Source organism: Pseudorasbora parva, chromosome 24, assembly GCF_024679245.1.
Source record: "Pseudorasbora parva isolate DD20220531a chromosome 24, ASM2467924v1, whole genome shotgun sequence".
Lineage (NCBI taxonomy): Eukaryota > Metazoa > Chordata > Actinopteri > Cypriniformes > Gobionidae > Pseudorasbora > Pseudorasbora parva.
In genome coordinates this window covers 35,537,093-35,561,083 of record NC_090195.1, presented here as the reverse complement: position 1 = coordinate 35,561,083, position 23,991 = coordinate 35,537,093, and the positions used below count along the sequence as shown (strand labels likewise).

The 23,991-nt window shown below is 38.7% G+C and overlaps 1 protein-coding gene across 1 annotated transcript in view; it reads left to right on the top strand.

The window, feature by feature from the left end:
- stk17a (serine/threonine kinase 17a) overlaps window positions 1-23,991 on the top strand; it is a 71,414-nt gene that overhangs the window by 43,792 nt on the left and 3,631 nt on the right. The window contains exon 3 of the mRNA XM_067434651.1: window positions 23,805-23,949. Within this exon, the coding sequence (XP_067290752.1) occupies window positions 23,805-23,949 (145 nt within the window). The remainder of the gene's footprint in view (window positions 1-23,804; window positions 23,950-23,991) is intronic.

Here is a 23,991-nt window from a genome sequence, read left to right as displayed (position 1 = left end):
AATCGATGGGCATAGCCTGTAGGCTGAGTTGCATACATAGAAAAATCGTATATTGTGTTTCTTTGTTGTTGGTTCATACTTAGCTATTTATTTGCGTGTGTGTGTGTGTGTGTGTGTGTGTGTGTGTGTGTGTGTGTGTGTGTGTGTGTGTGTGTGTGTGTGTGTGTGTGTGTGTGTGTGTGTGTGTGTGTGTGTGTGTGTGTGTGTGTGTGTGTGTGTGTGTGTGTGTGTGTGTGTGTGTGTGCGCGCGCGCGTGTGTGTGCGCGTGCGCGTGCGTGCGTGCACTTTATGATTTTATTGAATGCATTGTTCTTGTATAGTCTTTTACTTTGGAATTTTAAAAGCAATAAACATATATTGCAATGTTAAGGAATTCATTTTTTTCATTCAGATAATTAAATCAACATGTATAAATTGCTATTAGGCAATTAATGGGGAGATAATCGATAATCGAATCGAATCGTAACCGAATCGGACAGGAAAAATTTATCGTTAGATTAATTGATGCATCGAAAAAATAATCGCTAGATTAATCGTTTAAAAAATAATCGTTTATCCCAGCCTTAGTGCATACACTTGCATACGCTCTCGGACTAAATATAAAATATCTTAAACTGTGTGTGAAGATGAACAGAGGTCTTACAGGTGTGGAACGACATTAGGGGGAGGAGATAATGACAGACATTTCATTTTTGGGTGAACTAACCCTTTAATGTGAGAGCAAGCAGCCATGTAAAGTTGCTACTACTTGCTTATTATTTGAAGCACACCATATTCAAACATTTGGATTTCCTGCCAGATATACTGTAATTACCACAAGCGACCTGCCGTTAATCCTCTGTCCCTCGCGAACACAAGGTTTTTTTCCTTCTTCGACTAACCCACTAATAAAATGTTGGACAACTAATCCTCTTCTGGTCAGCTAACTAGGGATGGGACGATACACTTAAACTCACGATACGATGCACCTCGATATGCCAGGGTTACGATACGATACGTCACGATACGATATCAAATTTTATTTTTATTTTTTTCAAATCTGTGATTTTTTTTTACCACCAAAGTAATGTACTAAAACAAAAGGTAGGATTTTTCTCTTTTTTTGCATTTTGGTTCTATGTTGTTTTAAAAAAAAGAAGAATTTTTAGAAGTCCGCGACCACATCTTAAACAGGGGTGCCAATAATTGTGGAGGGCACTGTAGGGCTGTCAATCGATTAAAATATTGAATCACAATTAACTGCATGATTGTCATGAGTTAACTCGATTTTAAATCGCACCTTTTTAGCAATTGTAAATGTATCTTAAATTAAGTTTAAATTAAGTTTTTAATACTCTAATCAACATAGGTATGGGCAAATATGCATGCTTTATGCAAATGTACATTTATTATTAGTGAAACCATACTTATTCAATAATAATCAATACAGCATGAAGACTAGACATATCAAAGGTCATAGATATGTTTATCTAAGAAATTGTTCATGTCTCTTAAGCCTAAACTTAAAAATAATGAGTAAGTAACTGTTAGTGATTTCTCTCATTTTAAGAATATAAAGGGAATTTTTACACTGGCAGTTTAATTCAGAGCAGGGCAAAGTTCGTATGAAAAATTGTTAATGTGCACCAGTGAGCGAACCAGAACCACACCATACCTGGAGGAGGTCCATATTACACGAGTAGGAATATAGTGTGGCCCCTTTAAGAGATCCGCATTTCCTGTTGAACTGCCGGTATTTTGCGTGTGCGCGCCGAACTGGGCCGCGATTCACGTGGACAGTGTGAAGAACACGGACTCGGGAGCGCGCTTGTTGAGGAAAGTAACCTGTGCATTCGTTTTTGCCGATTGTAATGTATTTAGTTCAATAAAACACGTGTACTGTAAGCGGGGTGATGGTGTTAATGATTTACCTCAGACATGAGCGAGAGTGAGCTGCAGTGCATCGCGCTCAGACTGCAGAGAATGTGCTCAGTGAAAACGCCCTTTTCTTTCTGGAGTCTAATAAAAGTTAAACAGAAAATATGGTAGTTTATGTAGGCAATAACTGCATTTTTGGTTTAGAATATTAATGCTAATGTCAACCCTTTTCTTTCCCTATTAATGTTTGCTGCTGCACCCCACCCTCATTCTACGCAAATCATGCAGCAGTGCCATCTATCTTTATTTCGCGATACATTTTTTTCGACCTCGATGCGTTTCGTCACGTTTTGTATCGCGATATTTTGTCAAACGATATTTCGTCCCATCCCTACAGCTAACGATTAGTCAATATATCCCCGGCTCTGCTATATCGATAGGCTCGGCTCAGACCTCGAGGCCACTTCCTCTCACACCCCAGTGAATGCATGAGCTCCGCTGGACTGAGCTCAAATCTCATCATCTGCCCACACGGCCGTCCTTCAGCTGTCTGCGAACATGGGGAGTTTCCAAATACATCTGACAAAAAGCATTGTTAAAAGCCAGTTGGCTTTATGCCACAAAATGTATTTGCGTGCATGACTACATTTTATAGTTTGTTTATGTATTTCGAAAGCATATCTTTTGAATATGCATCAAATATAGTGTTTGCATATGAAAGCAGCAGCTCACAGCTCACAGCAGTTCAGTAAAGCGGCTCGTAAGTCCTGACCGTCCTGACAGAACACAGACCGACTAGGCAAGGCGAGTTTATTTGTACAGCACATTTCATACCCAATGGCAATTCAAAGTGCTTTACATAGAAATTAATTAAAACAGTGGTAACATATGCATGAGAAAAAAGAATACCATATGGACGAATAAAAAATTAAAAACAAGCATAGTTAAAACAGTTGTAAAGATAATTAAAAATAATAATAATAATAATAAAATAAAATGGTCAGATCCACAGTAATGGTCTGATATAAAAATAAAGCATTCTTCAGTTTACAGCCTACATACATGTACCATCTTAATTAAAAACTCCTCTCCTTCATTTTTTTCTCAAACACGTTCATTACATCCATTTTGATCACTATTCCCTGATTTTTACTCAGGAACCTTCTTGTTAAACCCATTCTCACTCATCATACCCTCCACAGATTTACACATACTCAAACCTTATTGTCAAACTTACTATTTCCATCAAACCCAGTTTAACCCAGTTTAAAAAAAAAAAAAAAAAAAAAAAAAAAAAAAAAAAAAAAAATTCCCCCTCTATTTCTCCTTTCTTCTTTCCTTTTCTGGTCTTTGCTACTCTGAGCAGTGTACAAATCTTAGTATTTAGGGCACTTTTTGTGTTTCGTTGCCTCTTCTTGACGGATCGCTTCCTGTTCTCCTGAGTTGTAAGTCGCTTTGGATAAAAGCGTCTGCTAAATGCATAAATGTAAATGTAAATGTAACCCCAGTTTCCATCAAAACCAGACTAAATGACACACTTTAAGCAGAACATCTCAAATGGAGATTGATAAAATGCAGCTTACTTGTTTATTGGTGTTTTCAGATCATCTGCGCGCGCGCGCGCGCGAGAGAGAGCTCACGTGCATATGGTTGCCGGATTGGACATGTTTAGGTAAAACACCAGAATGTATACGGGTTTCTTTTCACAGAAAAGCTCTGTTTGGGGGATTTAATGACTGAAATCTGGCAACCGCATGAACGTGAGCTCTTTCTCGCGCGCGGATGATCTGAAAACACCAATAAACAAGTAAGCTGTATTTGATCAATCTCCATTTGACATGTTCTGCTTAAAGTGTCATTCAGTCGGTCTGTGTTCTGTCAGGACTCACGAGCCGCTTCACTGAACTGCTGTGAGCTGCTGAAATAAGCCAATCAGAGCAGAGCTCAACATTAATATTCATGACCCTTCCAAATAAGGCAAAAACAGAGCATTACATCCTAGGGACAATTTATAGGGTTGTAAATGGACCTGTAAAACTGTATCTGGACAAGTTTGCCCTTAAATAAGCCACATAACAATAACACATGGTAACAACTTTATTCTTGTGTTTCATGTAACTACTCATTATAAAGCTGTTTGCACATTACACTCCTGCACTTCTGTTATCCACATATTTATTTTTATAGTCTCCAGTTTACTTTATCTCACTTATTTTATTCCACATCTCTTATTTCTTTTACTTGATTTATTCATAATTCTACATATGTATATATAGCACCTTTATCCTATTCCTACTTTATAATTTATTGTGCTTTTTTTGTTAATTGTTATTTGCTGTCCGTGGAGCGGACCTGTTAACATTTCACTGCCGGTGTTCTTCTGTATATAACTGTGTATGTGACAAATAAAACTCTTGAACTTGAACTTGAACATACCCTCTATGTAGATATCGGAGAACAATTTAACATATTGTTTCAAATCATTCTGGGGCACCTTTAATTTTGAGTTATTTTTAATAACTCAAAACAAGACAATTACTTTTGCTTGTCTTTTAAATACTTCTTGTTTTAAGAATTTTTAGATGTTTGGACTGGAAACATAAAAAATACTAAGTAAGAAAAGCATTTTTTGCAGTAAAACCAAGATGTTCTTTCTGTCGTCTGGGTTTCTTTTCCGTGAACTTATTTGAGGAGCGCGGCGCCTCACAAAAATGGTATTCTTTTTATTTTTTAATGTAACTCCATTTTTCTTAAATCATCCTGGCAACCCATTTTTTAAGTCTCACGACCCAGGGTTTGAAAACCACTGCAGTATGCCGATGATACATGGTGTCGCATGTCCTAGCTTTTTGATATTAACACAACCCTAGCAAATTTCAGTAGTCGATACGAACCCATCCTATTAACAAGAAGGCTCAATACAATGTGATGCACGCTAGGTCACACACTCTGCAAAGCCTAAATCTGCAGTAGCTTTAGTCCAATTGCTTCCAAATAGATATAAATAACTGGAGCAGTTGGTGCATGTAGAGCGAACATAACCGTGTCAAATTGGCAGGTCGACTGCAGCCACGCATTTGTCTGCCTTTGTGTGGAGAAAGCAGCCCGAGTGTCCAGCCAATGCGAATTACAAGGTGGGGATGCCAGAACGGGGAAGATCATATTTTAAAGTTTTAATCAAGTAATTCAGCCACAGATTAATTGTAATAGCTTTTTTGCAGCTCACCACAGCCCTCTTTTAGACGATTATCAGTGAGCACAGTGCAAAAAATGCTCTTCTTATTTAGTATTTTGTTCTTGTTTCCAGTCCAAATATCTAAACATTCTTAAATCAAGATTAATTTACTAGATGAGTAAAATTACACAAGATATTTTCTGGCGGGAAGAATCAAAATGAAGTGAGTTTTTGCTTAAAACAAGCAAAATGTTCTGCCAATGGGGTGAGAAAAATAACCATATTTCTGATTGGGACGAAAACAAGATTTCAATCAGAAATAAGATTATTTTTCTCACCCCATTGGCAGATCATTTTGCTTGTTTTAAGCAAAAACTCACTTCATTTTGATATTATTTATTTTTTAAAACAAGGAGAAATTTCTCATGTCATTTTACTTATGTAATAAATGCATCCTGATTTAAGAATATTTAAATATTTAAAAAAAGACAAAATTACTGAGTAAGAAGAGCATTTTTTGCAGTGCATCCTGATTGCCTTCATATGCTGCAGTAAATCTGCTTTGACCGCATCTTGCCCAGACCCCGGGGGGTCGGAGGGGCCATTAGGCAGATAATAGATTACAACAGCAGATTAGCATCCGAAGACAAGGCCAAGAAGCTGCTGGTCAAGCAAGTGCTCAACTTTGACCCCAATAACTAGGATAAGCATTTTTTCCAGATGAATTCACCTGAGGTCTATAAACCTGTCCGAATAGGTCACGTTAGGTCAGGGAGACTAAATGGATACAGACTTCTAGTAAACATTGAAAATTAATTAGTCAGGCGTGGTCTACAAAGCTGTTTGTAGTCGGTTGTGTTTCCTTGGAAGGATCATATTATTTTTTAGTATTTAAACCTCTTAAATTGTACCATAATTGCTTCCACACTTCCCTTGTCTTAAACCTCCAATCTCGTTCTCGAGCTCATCCGATGGCGTCCACTGCTGAGAGAGATGATTAGATGAATATGTAAATATGTGCTGCTCGCTTTCCTCCTAATAACACAATAAACACAAGGGTTTAGGACAATAAATCGTAGGGATGGCTCGATACCACAATTTTGGCTTCGGTACGGTACCACAATCTAATACCGAAGTACCGATATTAAATCGATACCACACGGTCTGATATTGCCGTGGGTATATTGCACGAGAATGAGTACAATTATGCAAGTTTTGAGTTTATAAAGTGGGAAATTACCACAAATGTTTATTAGTAAATTAATCAGCAAAGATTATCACATCAAATCAGTCATTTGAAAACTTTCTTGTGAGAAATAATTTCAGCAAAAATCGCTCAAAATTAGCAAATTGAAAAAGACGTCGCACTGCACTAAAGCAATCTGCATAATCCGATTCAACATTTCACGCTCGTCTCGGGATGGATAACGGAAATCATTTAAACATGCAAGCGATTTTATAGCATTTCGTAATAACAGTTACAGGAGAAATTAGCTCATAACGACACACGCTCACGCGACTGTACCTTAGAGCTCGCACATTACAAATTAAGTTTCCTTAAACAGTTAAATACACAGAATTATGTACAAATGTCCGTCTTTAGTGAGTATTCACAAACACAGCCGGTTGTGTCTAACGCGAATGTAAATAGTGCAATAGTACGCATGCAAATATTATGAGATCTAAATGTCATTTGTGTATTTTTCCAATACCGGTATACCGTGCATCCCTAGAAGGAAGGAAAATAAATAAGAGATTCCATCTCCAGTAAAATAAAATGCAGTAAGCCTATATTGTTAAATTCGTGGAAAATCGGGAGACCTGATCTCAAAACACAAAGCTTAAAGGGGGGGTGAAACACTCAGTTTCAGTCAGTGTCATGTCAATCTTGAGTACCTATAGAGTAGCATTTCATCCTGCATATCTCCGAAAAGTCTTTATTTTTTTAATAATTATATAAGAAAGATGCGCTGTTCCGAGTCTTTCCGAAAAAAGCCGAGCGGGTGGGGGCGTGTCGTGTGAGCGGAGCTAAATAATGACGTGTGCAGCAGCGCGCTGTGTGTTGAGTCGAGCGTCATCCCTAACAGCGGTAAAAAAACTTTATTCAAAAAAAAAATATGGCTTTTAATCAGATACAGCCATACATCTATGATCCGGAATCAGACCCAGAGGCTGCAGTTGAACAGGAGCAGCAGCAAAAACGACTAGAGCAGGACGTCTGTATGTGGTACAAGTTATACACTAACTATATAATATGCTTAGCGGCTTGTGTTATTTACATATTTATACTTGAATTATATCGTCGTATTTTTGTCTTTGAAGGTGTACATGTGGGAAGTGCAGTTGTGCACGTGTGTTTGTGTGTTTACGCGTGGTTTGTGTAGACAATTGTAACGTTAGTAAGCGGACTGGATTTGCACCGCAGGCTAAGTTAGTGTTTACATAGATAGACACGGAATAGTAGCGCATTTGAATGAAGAAGCGTGCTTATTTAGTTCAACATATGTCCCCCCTTTGTGTATTGTTGTTTGGAGTGCTTTTACAATACACAAACATAAAGTTACACATATAGTGGCCAGCTAAACAAATGTACACGCACTTCACATCGCATGCTCCATTGATCAACTATACGTGATCATGTTTGGGCTACTTGATGAGCATAGGCAAAAACACAGACATTTGAAGCACTCTTACTCACCGCCCGCGGTTCTAACGTTGGGACCTTTATCGTTGGGACTGCTCCATCCTTCAGCATTAGGCGATTGGAAAATTCGGCGTCGAGCTGGGCCTTGTTTATGAAACAGTCGGCACCGAAATGCAGCGAACAGATATAAACATTCGCGCAACTCAGTTGCTGATCCGGAAAAGCAAATTACATCCACTGTTGCCTTAACGCGGGGTTTTTGGCGAATCTGTGCAGGACTGTCTTGGTCTGGCAACCAAAAACCCACTTTTTGGGTGACATTGTTATGTGCTATGTGTAATTGTCACCTGTCCAGCATCCTACAAGCCAGCATTTTGATGGGCATAGCCTGTTGCTTTCGCTCTCTCCCTCGCTCTCTCTCACGCGCTTCCGGTAGAATTGTCCGTAAGGCCCATACAAGGAAATTCCGCCCCCACTAACGTCAATGGGGACGCATGATCTCAAAAAACTTGCCGAAACTTATGACTAACCGGAAGTAGTATTTTTGACAAAGAAATACTCCCATCAAACGTCCACCTTAACTTTTGAAACTTTGTCTATGTTTAGTATGGGATTCCAAGTCTTTAACAGTGTAAAAAGATCAGTATGCATGAAACAGCATTTCACCCCCCCTTTAAATTTGGCTCACCTCACAAAGTCTACCTTTCTCGTTCAGCATAAATGATATGTTTCCATGGCTGCGAGGTAACATTTAATTGCTAAACTATTATTTATTTTGTAAATAAAGCGATGTGCTTCACTCGTGTCATAATATTCACGTAAAACAGCATTCACGTACAAAAAATAAATAAAATTGTCCGACCACCGCTGGTGCTATTCTATTGTCCCAGCCCGAATAAACACAACAAAAAGGCCAGCGGTGAGAAAACATCAGTTCAGAAAGCATCTCATCATACAGATGTGGATATGTTTGCACCAGCTCTGCAATTCAGTCCCGTCATGTTTATTTATACAGCACTTAATACAATAGATTGCTTTAAACTGGCCGCTTTACAGTATTAAACATGGGAAACCATATCAGTGTCTCTTTCATGTAGAATTAAAAGAACCAGATAAGATTTACGCCTCATAGAAGGCGGAGCCTCAGAGCAGCACCAACCTATTACATCATCACCATCAGTGTTGGGGAAAGTTACTGCGAAAATGATGCATTACAATATTGTGTAACTCCTTTAAGAAGTAACTATTTGCGTTACTTAGTTACTTTTTAGGAAGAGTAATGTGTTACGTTACTTTTGCCTTACTTTTTTTCATCCTGGCTAGGCTTTATAACAGAAGTTATGTTTTGGGGCAAATGTAACACACTTACTTCAGTAATAAAAACACAAAATCTAAAGTAATTTTTGCTTATGGTTTAACTGAATCATTGAAGGTCAGCAGCAATACATTGGTAAATAAAGTGATGTGAAATAAATACTTTTTTATTTAGCATATTTAATTAGTGGAGGTTTGCATAGTATTCTAATTTTGCATTTCACAGTTTTTATTAATTTTGACGAATAATTAATCTTTTTGTGCAAGTGAGATTTAAAAAATATATATATTTACACACCGGCTTTGCGCACTTCAGATTTTTCTCAACATTGAGACGGGAGAGTTTATCAGTCAATAAATTTGAAAACAAAGTAAGTTGCGTTACTTATTTGAAAAAAGTAACTCACATATTTTTTTTGTACATTTTAAAAATAATGCGTTACTTTACTAGTTACTTGAAAAAGTAATCTGATGACGTAACTCAAGTTACTTGTCTTGTAATGCATTACCGCCAACACTGATCACCATAGTCCAATGATAGTCCAAAGGTGTTTACTTTTCTGGAAAGTTCGCAAAGTCTCATAGAAGTCTCAGCAGGTCATGGTTTAATTCCACTGGAAGTATATCAGGTCCTTAAAGCTCCACTGTGTGATATTTCCCCCCATCTAGCGGTGTAAAGGAATATGACCATCCAGTTTCTGTTCCTCTCAATTCTGATTTAGTTTTAACTCCTACGGTGGCTGAATTAGTCCAAGATTAACACGGCAATCCCCCTCTTCACATTCGACACGGTGCCATCGAGTGCTAAAACGCGAAAGGCGAAGCTTGAATTTACGGGTATGTCCCTCTTTGGCTACTGTACTTTCAAGATGGAGGAGCAACATGGCGACCGGCATTCGAACCCCTCACCCGTATGTGTTTTCAATGGCATATTATAAACTTACGAGAATACTTTATTACTTGAAAGAAGTAAATATACATTAATGAGCACATATTTTTGAAAGAACGAAGTGTTTTTAGCTAAGAATAAACTAAAAAAGTTACACAGTGTAGCTTTAAGTTTGCAAGATATAATTCGTAAAGAGCATAAAGGCTACGTTAACACCAAACGTTTTCATCTAATAAATGGAAAGCAAATAAAAATTGTTTCCTCCCTCTTTTTTCTGATCTGAAAAATGATCCGATCCGTAATTTGAGTTTTGTGATCCGTTAGACCACTATCTTCTAGTGCTCTTTCAACTAGGGATGGGCATTTTCCCAAAATATTGTATTCGAATATTTGGGCTCATAAAAATCGAATATTCGAATATTCGTTTATTTAAATTAGGTATTTTGAGAAAATGAGAGAGATGTTTCTTTCTTTTTTTCTCTAAACATGTCGTCACCATTTCTGAACAAGCTTATGATTAGGCAATGTACACAACACGCTTACGTTATATCTTAAGGTTTTTAAAACATTAAACAGTGTGTAAAAAAATGCCTAAAGAACAAAAGCATTATAAGCTCAAGGAGCACGAGCGCGTCAGTTAGCGTGACGTGTACACACACACACACACACACACACACGTCAATAGGCTATAGCCTACCGACCTGTGTGTGTGTGTGTGTGTGTGTGTTTGATATGGCTGATGTGTTTACTTTGTATTGTTTCAGATTTTCATGTAGAGATAAACTATAATATTATTGGATTATGATATTATTCTCGGGTGAGAAAATGCGCCACTGACAGGCGTTGCGGAGACAAAGATAACGGTTAAGTGAAGTTTGAGTGAAGAACTTTGTGTTTTCTGTTCATAAACCCTCAAAGAACTTTAAAGGAAGCATTTGTCTCGAGATCATTTTGCTATCATAAGTTATCTCACTTGCACTCGGGGTAACTTAGCTACAGATGGGCTTACCTGCACTCCTGAGCAGTGATCGCTCATTCCACTGGTGTTTGGATTTCATGTGATTCTCGTTTGTGGTGGTGATATCATTATAACTCAGTTTCAGTAATTGATTTCATCAAAAGTAACTCCATTTTGTAACAGCATTTTCTATTTTCATCGAAGTAACGTTAATTCCAAACATTGCGAGGCAGACGACGACATTGTGATCAAATGCACTTAACTTATTAACCTGCTCCACAACGCCACCCAGTGGATTGAGATATAACTGCGAGATTTAGAGGGATTTCTCATGGATGCACTGTGTAGCCAGTTGCTTGTGACTTTTTATTTTATGTCATCCTACTTTTATTATTTTATTTTACCTTACCTTATTTGTGTTGAAAGAAATATTTTTGTAAATGTTTTAACTTCATCACAACTTAATGTTACCCTTTCATTGTTATTTATGTTTAATTTTCAATGGTTCCAGTCGGGAGTTCCTACCAATTGTTGTAGGTGGGACCTTAATTAGTGGCGCACCTTAGGATGCGTTATCGCTTCCCCTTTATGCGTTCGCGCTCAGTCTGACTGTGAATGCAGACGGGGAAGTGCGGAGTGAGACAGTAGGCCTTCCAGTGTGTGTGTGTTTTCTAATTTTGCTCCAACCTAGTTTTTATTTAAAGGAAATAAATGTACATCCTTCATCTCATCCATGTTTGGCTGTCCTTCTGTTCTGAGGGTACCACTTGATATCTGCTACAACTGCATTTACTGCCAGCCAATTAACAAAATAAAATTCGAATAGTATTTTTAGTTTTCGAATGTTAATTACAGATCGAATATTCGACTATTCGAATATTCGTGCACACCCCTACTTTCAACCGTTGGGAAGTAGAGCGTAATGCATTTTCCTTTCATGAGCATGTGAAACCCAAAAAGAGCCAATTGTAATCAACAGCTTTTTCCTTTCTCTCCATCTTCCCTCGGGTGAGGGATATTTCGGGGGCACTGGGACAGTTTAAAGGAGGGGATGTGGTTTTGGATGGGGGTCTTGCTGGAATGATAGAGGGCTTATTCATGCTCTGCGGTGTCCGGCCGGCTGTTTGGGGCGAGTCTGGGGCTCAAGAACTTGGCCTACTTGGGCTGAGAGCTCCAGCTGGGAGTTCATTATGTTAGTGCTCTCAGCACCAGCACGTGAGGAGAGAGAGGGAGAGAGAGAGAGAGATCACTGCTCTATGGATTAAATCTCCAGAGCGAGAGTTGGGAAGCCCTGCCAACAGTGCTGGGTTAAGCAATCACTCATTCTCCAATGAATGCATATCAGCCCTGCGGTGTTACAGTAAGTGACAGTTCACTGCACCTGCTACAACACATCTAGTTTTTGGCATTCATTTTGGATTCTGGGTTAAACTGGGTTAAAAAAAACGAATTGGGGATGTTTTTAACCCAAGGTCAGGGTAAATATAGGGTAAATATTACGTCTGACCCAGGATCCGAATAACAAAAACTACCCAAACACTGGGTCGTTACGTCTGACCCAGGAGTCGGGTAACACAAAAACTACCCAAACACTGGGTTGTTACGTCTGACCCAGGAGTTGGGCAACACAAAAACTACCCAAACACTGGGTTGTTACGTCTGACCCAGGCGTTGAGTAACACAAAAACTACCCAAACACTGGGTTGTTACGTCTGACCCAGGAGTCGGGTAACACAAAAACTACCCAAACCACTGGGTCGTTACGTCTGACCCAGGCGTTGAGTAAAACAAAAACTATCCAAACACTGGGTTGTTACGTCTGACCCAGGAGTCGGGTAACACAAAAACTACCCAAACACTGGGTTGTTACGTCTGACCCAGGAGTCGGCTAACACAAAAACTACCCAAACACTGGGTTGTTACGTCTGACCCAGGCGTCGAGTAAAACAAAAACTATCCAAACACTGGGTTGTTGCGTCTGACCCAGGAGTTGGGTAACAGAAAAACTACCCAAACACTGGGTTGTAGTCAATCAGTTTCTAGGGTTTACAAAGAATGGTGTGAAAAGGGAAGAGCCTTTTCTCCCTGTGGGAGAAAATGCCTTGTTGATGCTCGAGGTCAGAGGAGAATGGGCCGACTGATTCAAGCTGATAGAAGAGCAACTTTGACTGAAATAACCACTCGTAACAACCCAGGTATGCAGCATTTGTGAAGCCACAACACACACAACCTTGAGGCGGATGGGCTACACCAGCAGAAGATCTGCACGACCTTGTCCGTTTTTGGGAGTACTACACATACATTTTCTGACAGATCACATTTCTTTTGAACACAACAACCCTAAGCTTTTTTTATTATTTTCATATGTACTTCTACTATTTATTTATTTTAGATTTAGGGCATATTTTTAGTATAAAAAATTTAATTAAATACAAAATGTAAAAATAAAATATAATTTTTTAATTATACTTTTTTTTTTAAAGATTTTATTTCAGTTAATGTTTATTTTATTTCAAGTAACAATTCGTTTTTTAAAGGTCTGATGGTTTCCTGGTTCTATGAAGCCGGTCCCTCAATAATACGCAATGGGCTCTGATTGGTTCGCTGGCCCAGCTGTGTTGTGATTCGCTAACAAGCTAGCGCACTCCAGCCTTCTCTTCTCCACAGCAATAAAAAAATGGCCCTCGTCCCCCTTATTAATATTCCCGGAGGAGGAGTTTATGTAAATATTGTAGCTGCTGATGTCATCGAGTCTGGGGGAACGTCTGTAGTACCCAGCCGGCCGTTATTCTGTAGTCTTTAGAAAGTGATTTCTTTAAAAGCAAATATCTCCCTTTGTTTTAAACTTTGAGCGTTGTAACTTTTCAGATGGTGTTTATGCTTAAACAGAAACATTACACACTAGCTAAAGTTAGAAAAGTGAAATCATGTTTTACCACCCCTTTTAGTTTATCATATTTATAAAAGACCAATACACTGTACCGATTCTTTCTGAAAACAGCCTAGTCCGTGCAGTGGGCAGAGCTAAAGACACACACACACACACACACTCTCTGTTGGTGTTGTTCACATTATATGTACTTGCGTGCCGATTGCCATCAAAACACACCTTTGCTGCAGTTTCACTCACCGCCTGCGGTTCCCACTCATGCCCGGGAAAACACACACATACACATACACATACACACACACACACTTACACACACACTTGCAGAACTCCAGAAACACAAACTGCATCCACTGTTCGCTTAACGCTGGGTTGATTGGGAAGATCTTTTCCTCACACCAGAAACACACACACCCACACACTTCTTTAGTGACATTGTTGATCTCGTGTCCAAAAACACAACACCAGCGCCGCCGATGGGTGTTCGTGTTCATCCGGGAGAAGTGCCTATATAAGGAGTTCCGCTCTTTACGACGTCACACAGGGCCATACTCAGAAAAAAATATGTCCAACTGGTGTTTTGAAATGTTGTTCATGTTTATTTTAAGAATCAACTCTTTAACAGTGTCAATAACAATAGCATTAGGACCCCCCCCCCCCCAATGGTTTTAGTTAACTTTAATAAACCTGTAATAATAAACAGACTGTTGTAATAAATCTCCATCAGCACACGCTGAAGCGATTGGTAGTCAAGTGCACAGGATGCTGTTTATATTTGTTGTTCTCACACATTTCAGCTGTTTCCTCCTCCGCAGCGACTGCTGCTCCCATCATGTGATAATCTGAGCCCAAAATGGAGGCTGATGCCAGAAGGAATGTAGTGCAGTCGAGCCTTGAGCTGTGTGGGGAAAACCCAGCGCCGTCACACCTACTTCTATTCCTGTGTGAGCGTGTGTGAGTGAAGTGAGTGTGTGTTTTATTGTTATTTTTGTCCACGTGTGGTGTGTCTGTGCTCAATCCGCTGATGTTACCGATGATCTTATATAAAGTCTTAAATATAAAAAATTATATATATATATATATATATATATATATATATATATATATATATATATATATATAATATTTAATTATATAAATATATATTTAAATATATAATTTAAAAAATATGAATGTTACTTCAGTTTTAATAATGCATTATCATTTATATTATTATAATTAATAATAATAATAATAATGTTTGTTATTACTACAAATTGAAATAATGTATTATCATCATTATTTTAATTAATAATAATAATAGTTGTTAAACGACAGTGATGCGGTATGACGCACGAATGACTCCATGAGTGAGAGAGTGAGTGTGAGTGAGTGAGTTTTTGAGTTTGGTTGTTCCCAGTGTGTGGGTGTGTGTGTGTGTGTCTGGGTTAGAGCTATAGCCCCTACACTGCATTAGTGTTATGATCGTCCAGACGTCTCCTCATCCAGCCCAGAACACATGACCCAGTTGTGAGCTGCTGTAGATGTCAGGGTGTTTCTCTTCAGCCGCTCGAGCTGCGTTTGGCACCGCTGGATGTTAATTATGGCTCCACAGACGAGCCCTTGGCTTGGAGTCTCTGGAGGCCGAGAGACAGAAGAGCCTCACAAACTACAGGGGAAGTTTTACAGCTGTTGATGACTTTGCCCTGCCAGATGTCTCGCTCGGGTTAGGACGGGTCATGACAGGGCCCAGTTCACCGGCTCATAAACACTGAGCATTGCTTTAGGTTTCACATAATATAATCCGGTTTGTGTGTAAGAATATTGACGCATGTGCTGTATGGTCTGTTTATAGCAGTGTTTGAGCAACTAACTAAAATCAAGCTAAAGTACTAAAACTGACATAAAAATAAATTTAAGCTAAATATATACTCTGATCCGGCATAACATTAACACCTTCCTAATAGTTGTGTTGGTCCTCCTTTTGCTGACCCGTCGAGGCATGAACTCCACTAGACCCCTGAAGGTGTGCGGTGTTGTCTGACACTAAGATTTTTGCAGCAGATCCTTTGAGTCCTGTAAGTTGCGAGGTCAGGCCTCCATGGATCGGACTTGTTTGTTCAGCTCATCCCACAGATGCTCGATTGGATTGAGATCTGGGTAATCTGGAGGCCGAGTCAACGCCTCAAACTGGTTGTTGTGCTCCTCAAACCATTCCTGAAGCATTTGTGCTTTGTGTCAGGAGCATTATCCTGCTGGAAGAGCCACAGCCACCAGAATACCGTTTCCATCAAAGGCTGAACATGGTCTCAGCAATGCTTAGGTAGGTGGAGCGTGTCAAAGTAACATCCACATGGATGGAGGACCCAAGGTTTCCCAGCAGAACATTGGCCAAAGCATCACACTGCCTCCGCCGGCTCGCCTTTTTCCCATAGTGCATCCTGGGGCCATGTGTTCCTCAGGTAAGCCACACACACACACATGGCCATCCACGTGATGTAAAAGAACACGTGATTCCTCAGACCAGTCCACCTTCTTCCATTGCTCCGGGGTCCAGTTCTGATGCTTGCATGCCCGCCGAAAGCACCGACAGTGGGTCAGGGGTCAAAGGTCACCCTGACTGGTCCATACGCAACAAACTGAGCTGCTCTGTGTATTCTGACAGCTTTCTATCAGAACTAGCATTAACTTCTGGAGCAGTTTGAGCTCCAGTAGCTCGTCTGTTTGATCGGACCCCACGGGCCAGCCTTCGCTCCCCACGTGCATCAATGAGCCTTGGCCGCCCATGACCCTGTGGCCGGTTCTCCACTGGTCCTTCCTTGGAGCACTTTTGATAGATACTGACCACTGCAGACCGGGAACAGCCCACAAGAGCTGCAGTTTTGGAGATGCTCTGACCCAGTCGTCTAGCCGTCACAATCTGGCCAAACTCGCTCAAATCCTTACGCTTGCCCATTTTTTCTGCTTATAGCACATCAACTTTGAAGACAAAAATGTTTACTTGCTGCTCTCTTATATTCCACTCACTAACCGGAGCCGTGATGAATAGATAATAATAATGTTATGCCTGATCGGTGTCTATATACACAAACTGATTAAAAGTATAAATGCCATAACCGTATATAAAGAATACAACAACAAAAAAACTGTTTTTAGCAATAGGTTGGTCATTTGGCCATGATTTTACTGCGACACCTCCTGGTAGTTGAGTGAAATTGCATGTATTCCCCAGAATGCATCACATTCTCTGAATGAATGAATGAGGCATTTATATAGCGCTTTCATATGTACTACTGTACATCCAAAGTGCTTCACACTCATGTCAGGGGTCTCTCCTCAACCACCACCAGTGTGCAGCTCCACTGGGATGATGCGACGGCAGCCACAGTCCGACGGCACCAGTGCCGAGTGCCATTCTCTGAGTCCAAAATGTATTTTGAGCCCAACAGCATTTTTTTTCCAAAGGCTATAAAGCTGCATTATTATTTTAAATGTTAACCTTTAACATTTTGCCTAAGCAATTTAAGCATCGCAACGTGAAAAAAAAGCCTATATGTATTTCAGCTCCATGCAGTCCAACAGAATGAGATTACAGGAACACAGGGAGGCGTCACGCACACAGGCTTAGCGCTTGGACTCTTGAGGACGAACTATAGGCAGTCTAATCCCACACAAACTGCCCAAAGCTGCCAAATGCCTGGCCGTCACCGCTAGTGTCCCTACAGAGGTTATCCGTAAGCCCTTTTAGAAAACATGCGTGTTAGATGATATGAGCCAGTTAGGGTTAACTAACTAACCAAATGGTTAGTTCACCCAAAAATGAAATGTCTGTCATTAACTCCTCTCCCTAATGTCGTTCCACACCCGTAAGACCTCCGTTCATCTTCACACACAGTTTAAGATATTTTATATTTAGTCCGAGAGCGTATGCAAGTGTATGCACACTATACTGTCCATGTCCAGAAAGGGAATAAAAACATCATCACAGTAGTCCATATGAGACATCAGTGGGTTAATTAGAGTCTCTTGAAGCATCCAAAATACATTTGGGTCCAAAAATAACAAAAACTACGACTTTATTCAGCATTGGCTTCTCTTCAGGGTTTGTGTTCAGTCCTCAAATAAAGATTCAAACGGTTATGAATCAGCGAATTGATTCATGATTCGGATCGCCAATGTCACGTGATTTCAGCAGTTTGAGACGCGATCCGAATCATTGATCGATTCACTGATTCATAACCGTCCGAATCTTTATTTGAGGATTGAACACAAACGCGGAAGAGAAGCCAATGCTGAATAAAGTCGTAGTTTTTGTTATTTTTGGACCCAAATGTATTTTGGATGCTTCAAGAGACTCTAATTAACCCACTGATGTCTCATATGGACTACTGTGATGATTTTTTTATTCCCTTTCTGGACATGGACAGTATAGTGTGCATACACTTGCATACGCTCTCGGACTAAATAATAAATATCTTAAACTGTGTGTGAAGATGAACGGAGGTCTTACGGGTGTGGAGCGACATTAGGGGGAGGAGTTAATGACATATTTCATTTTTGGGTGAACTAACCCTTTAAGCGTCACTATCACTATTGCTCATACTTGAGATTTTGATGCTTTATTTTCTTATTGTGTCCTTGAAAGCATCCTCACATAAACTCTCATCCGTCCACAGCACACACCGCTCTCGGCCCTGTCTGTGTCTAATCGAATTCATCACGCTGTCTGATCCAGAATGCAGGAAATTGGGAATGGCCTGCCAACATGTGAAAGGGTGCATGCTGAGGACATGTGTCTGCGTTATTAGCAGCACTGCTACCTGCACTGACATTAAATCAAGCTTAGCGCACTTGGATTAAGGATTTTTCCTGCCTGCGGGATGTTCTGACCCTCCTATTTAAAACACAGCCAAGTCAAATATATGGATTAGAGTTTACATGAGTTTATTAAATTTGGATATTGCTCCGAAGGTCTGCTCATCATGCTCTAGTGTTTATTTTGGTTGCAGGCATGTCCCGAACACGAGCACGACGGCCATAGTTGGAACAAGAGAGCGCTCATTGTTCTAAATGTGCTGTAGTTAAAATCACATGGCTGTACAAACATTTTTAGAAATGTCATTTGGTCAGCTCTTTGCCTTGTTTGGGGGGTGAAGCAGCTCCTCTGTGTTTAAAATATCCTATTGGAAGACACATTTTTGTGAATTGTGGGGACATTCCAAAGGCGTAATAGTTTTTATACTGTATTTAAACTGTATTTTTTATCCCCCTACACTGCCCCATGACCTACCCAACACACGCACACACACATAGACACAGCTCCTAAACCTACCCATCACAGGAAATATTCTGCATTTTTATTTTCTCATAAAAACTCCTCCTGTGTGATTTATAAGCCTTTTGAAAAGTGGGGACATGGGTAATGTCCTAATATTTCACCCTCTCCTGTAAGTGTCATACCCATGTCATTATACACATTTGTGTCCTTATATGTCACACACACACACACACACACACACAACACTGGCCTGGAACATGATGATTACTTCTGATCTACCCTTTGCTGCCAATTTAATTAAGGCTAAACATAATACTGAGGAAAAGCTTGGATATGTAGAGGCTAAAACTTGCACTACATTTTTATTTACTTTTTAATTTTCCCTCATTCTAATTTCTTCTGTAGAACCAAAAAAAAAAAAACATGATCCTTCAGTAATCATTCTAATATGATGATTTGATGCTTTATGCATTTAATGCATCCTTGCTGAATCAAACTATCTATGTAATAATCTCTTTCTGACGCCAAAACTCAATGTCGGGGAGTTGAACGTTCAATCTGATTTAAGTAGGTTCATTGGAAAATGCCTGATTGATCCAGTTATTGAGTTTAGTTCACAGAATCATTGATTCGGGTGCAGCGGCTCTCAAATGCTCACTATGGGAAAAGATCTGCGCTAAGATTCTTCAGAAACTCCTTTTGCAGGGTTTCTGCAGGACTTTGAAGGTCTTAAAGCCCACATTCAGACTGCAGGTCTTGATGCACAATCCAGATTTGGTGACACCATCCGATTATTCTTTTTTATTTTATTTTTGACGAGTGGCTTACATCAGAGTCCTGCACAGGTCCATTTTGTGAGACCCGCCCCCGCCTGTACCCGCAAGGTTCAGCACCAGTTCCGACACGTGACCCGTGAAAATATAAAAATGAAATCCGCACCCGCCCAGACCCGTTAATATTTGGCCCGTTACCTGACCCGTGCCTTTGATCAACGCTAAAATCATTCCAATCAAAATGTTTTGTTTTTTTTTATCTTGCACCTCTCTCAACATCACAACAGTGTCGTGAATGGGCTAATGAAACAGGCTAAAGTGCCTTTATAGACTCATTGTCAGCAATTTTATGTACTCCACCAAATTTAATTTTACTACATCCATTGCTACTCCCGCTTGCTCCATCTGGGCTACGAGAGGCACAAAATTTGCACTGCCGCTGTGGTGGTGGCGTGATGGGTCAAATGGCATATTGTTGTGTGTATGTGTAATGGTAATTTGGACATAGAAATTGTAATACAGTATGTTCGGGGGGGGGATTATTAGTGCTGTAATATCACTAGCATTAGTGCTGTTATTAGTGCTGTAATATCACTAGTATTAGTGCTGTAATATCACTAGTGTTAGTGCTGTAATATCACTAGCATTAGTGCTGTTATTAGTGCTGTAATATCACTAGTATTAGTGCTGTAATATCACTAGTATTAGTGCTGTTATTAGTGCTGTAATATCACTAGTATTAGTGCTGTAATATCACTAGTATTAGTGCTGTTATTAGTGCTGTAATATCACTAGTATTAGTGCTGTTATTAGTGCTGTAATATCACTAGTATTAGTGCTGTAATATCACTAGTATTAGTGCTGTTATTAGTGATGTAATATCACTAGTATTAGTGCTGTTATTAGTGCTGTAATATCACTAGTATTAGTGCTGTAATATCACTAGTATTAGTGCTGTTATTAGTGCTGTAATATCACTAGTATTAGTGCTGTTATTAGTGCTGTAATATCACTAGTATTAGTGCTGTTATTAGTGCTGTAATATCACTAGTATTAGTGCTGTAATATCACTAGTATTAGTGCTGTTATTAGTGCTGTAATATCACTAGTATTAGTGCTGTAATATCACTAGTATTAGTGCTGTAATATCACTAGTATTAGTGCTGTAGTTAGTGCTGTAATATCACTAGTATTAGTGCTGAAGTTAGTGCTGTAATATCACTAGTGTTAGTGCTGTAATATCACTAGTATTAGTGCTGTTATTAGTGATGTAATATCACTAGTATTAGTTCTGTAATATCACTAGTATTAGTGCTGTTATTAGTGCTGTAATATCACTAGTATTAGTGCTGTTATTAGTGCTGTAATATCACTAGTGTTAGTGCTGTTATTAGTGCTGTAATATCACTAGTATTAGTGCTGTAATATCACTAGTATTAGTGCTGTTATTAGTGATGTAATATCACTAGTGTTAGTGCTGTAATATCACTAGTATTAGTGCTGAAGTTAGTGCTGTAATATCACTAGTGTTAGTGCTGTAATATCACTAGTATTAGTACTGTAATATCACTAGTATTAGTGCTGTAATATCACTAGTATTAGTTCTGTAATATCACTAGTATTAGTGCTGTTATTAGTGATGTAATATCACTAGTATTAGTGCTGTTATTAGTGCTGTAATATCACTAGTGTTAGTGCTGTTATTAGTGCTGTAATATCACTAGTATTAGTGCTGTAATATCACTAGTATTAGTGCTGTTATTAGTGATGTAATATCACTAGTGTTAGTGCTGTAATATCACTAGTATTAGTGCTGAAGTTAGTGCTGTAATATCACTAGTGTTAGTGCTGTAATATCACTAGTATTAGTACTGTAATATCACCAGTATTAGTGCTGTAATATCACTAGTATTAGTGCTGAAATATCACTAGTATTAGTTCTGTAGTTAGTGCTGTAATATCACTAGTATTAGTGCTGTTATTAGTGATGTAATATCACTAGTATTAGTTCTGTAATATCACTAGTATTAGTGCTGTTATTAGTGATGTAATATCACTAGTATTAGTGCTGTTATTAGTGCTGTAATATCACTAGTATTAGTGCTGTTATTAGTGATGTAATATCACTAGTATTAGTGCTGTTATTAGTGCTGTAATATCACTAGTGTTAGTGCTGTAATATCACTAGTATTAGTGCTGTTATTAGTGCTGTAATATCACTAGTGTTAGTGCTGTAATATCACTAGTATTAGTGCTGTTATTAGTGATGTAATATCACTAGTGTTAGTGCTGTAATATCACTAGTATTAGTGCTGTTATTAGTGCTGTAATATCACTAGTGTTAGTGCTGTAATATCACTAGTATTAGTGCTGTTATTAGTGATGTAATATCACTAGTGTTAGTGCTGTAATATCACTAGTATTAGTGCTGAAGTTAGTGATGTAATATCACTAGTGTTAGTGCTGTAATATCACTAGTGTTAGTGCTGTTATTAGTGCTGTAATATCACTAGTATTAGTGCTGAAATATCACTAGTATTAGTTCTGTAGTTAGTGCTGTAATATCACTAGTATTAGTGCTGTAATATCACTAGCATTAGTGCTGTAATATCACTAGTATTAGTGCTGAAATATCACTAGTATTAGTTCTGTAGTTAGTGCTGTAATATCACTAGTATTAGTGCTGTAATATCACTAGTATTAGTGCTGAAATATCACTAGTATCAGTTCTGTAGTTAGTGCTGTAATATCACTAGCATTAGTGCTGAAATATCACTAGTATTAGTTCTGTAGTTAGTGCTGTAATATCACTAGTATTAGTGCTGTAATATCACTAGTATTAGTGCTGTAATATCACTAGTATTAGTACTGTAATATCACCAGTATTAGTGCTGTAATATCACTAGTATTAGTGCTGTTATTAGTGCTGTAATATCACTAGTGTTAGTGCTGTTATAATATCACTAGTGTTAGTGCTGTTATAATATCACTAGTGTTAGTGCTGTTATATAGTATTAGTGCTGTAGTTAGTGTTGTAATATCACTAGTGTTAGTGCTGTTATAATATCACTAGTGTTAGTGCTGTTATATAGTATTAGTGCTGTAGTTAGTGCTGTAATATCACTAGTATTAGTGCTGTAGTTAGTGCTGTAATATCACTAGTATTAGTGCTGTAGTTAGTGCTGTAATATCACTAGTGTTAGTGCTGTTTATAGTATTAGTGCTGTAGTTAGTGCTGTAATATCACTAGTGTTAGTGCTGTTATATAGTATTAGTGCTGTAGTTAGTGCTGTAATATCACTAGTATTAGTGCTGTAGTTAGTGCTGTAATATCACTAGTGTTAGTGCTGTTATATAGTATTAGTGCTGTAGTTAGTGCTGTAATATCACTAGTATTAGTGCTGTAGTTAGTGCTGTAATATCACTAGTATTAGTTCTGTAATATCACTAGTATTAGTGCTGTAATATCACTAGTATTAGTGCTGTAATATCACTAGTATTAGTGCTGTAATATCACTAGTATTAGTGCTGTAATATCACTAGTATTAGTGCTGTAATATCACTAGTATTAGTGCTGTTATTTAGTGTTAAATTGGGCCTGTTGTAGTTGGGTTAGGTGGCTTTAGCTTTTACTTTGAATTTAAGTAAATTGTGTTTTGTATCTATTTATATATTTAAGTATACTTTAAACTTTTAATAAATTGTTCAATTTAAAGAATAATAATTTTTTAAAAATCAATAAAAAGCCATTCATTAATGCCATCCACCATTGTTTTGTAGCTCTTTTTTTGTTGTTTAAGTGTCGGTTTAGGCCTACCGGTACAGTTTTAAAAGTACCGGTTTGGCACCAGAATCATAAATCATAAAAAACCCAAACGATACCCAACCCTACACATATGAGTGAGGCCTGAATCTGATCTGAGGATATCAGATTTCATGCAATTTTTTCCAGCTTACACGTTCACATCATATCCGATCTGTGCTACATGAGTTAGCCTTTAACATTATCTGCATGTTATTGAGTGTTGGTTTGTCTCTGCATGTGTTCAGTGCGGCAGGAGGGGAGATATTTAACCAGTGTGTGGCTGAGAGAGACGAGGCCTTCAAAGAGGAAGATGTGAAGAGGCTAATGAGGCAGATTCTGGAAGGGGTGGCCTTTCTTCACAGGAGCAACGTGGTGCATCTCGACCTCAAAGTAAGCCAAGACCAAGGGCAATTCAGTGCTAAAATGTACAGT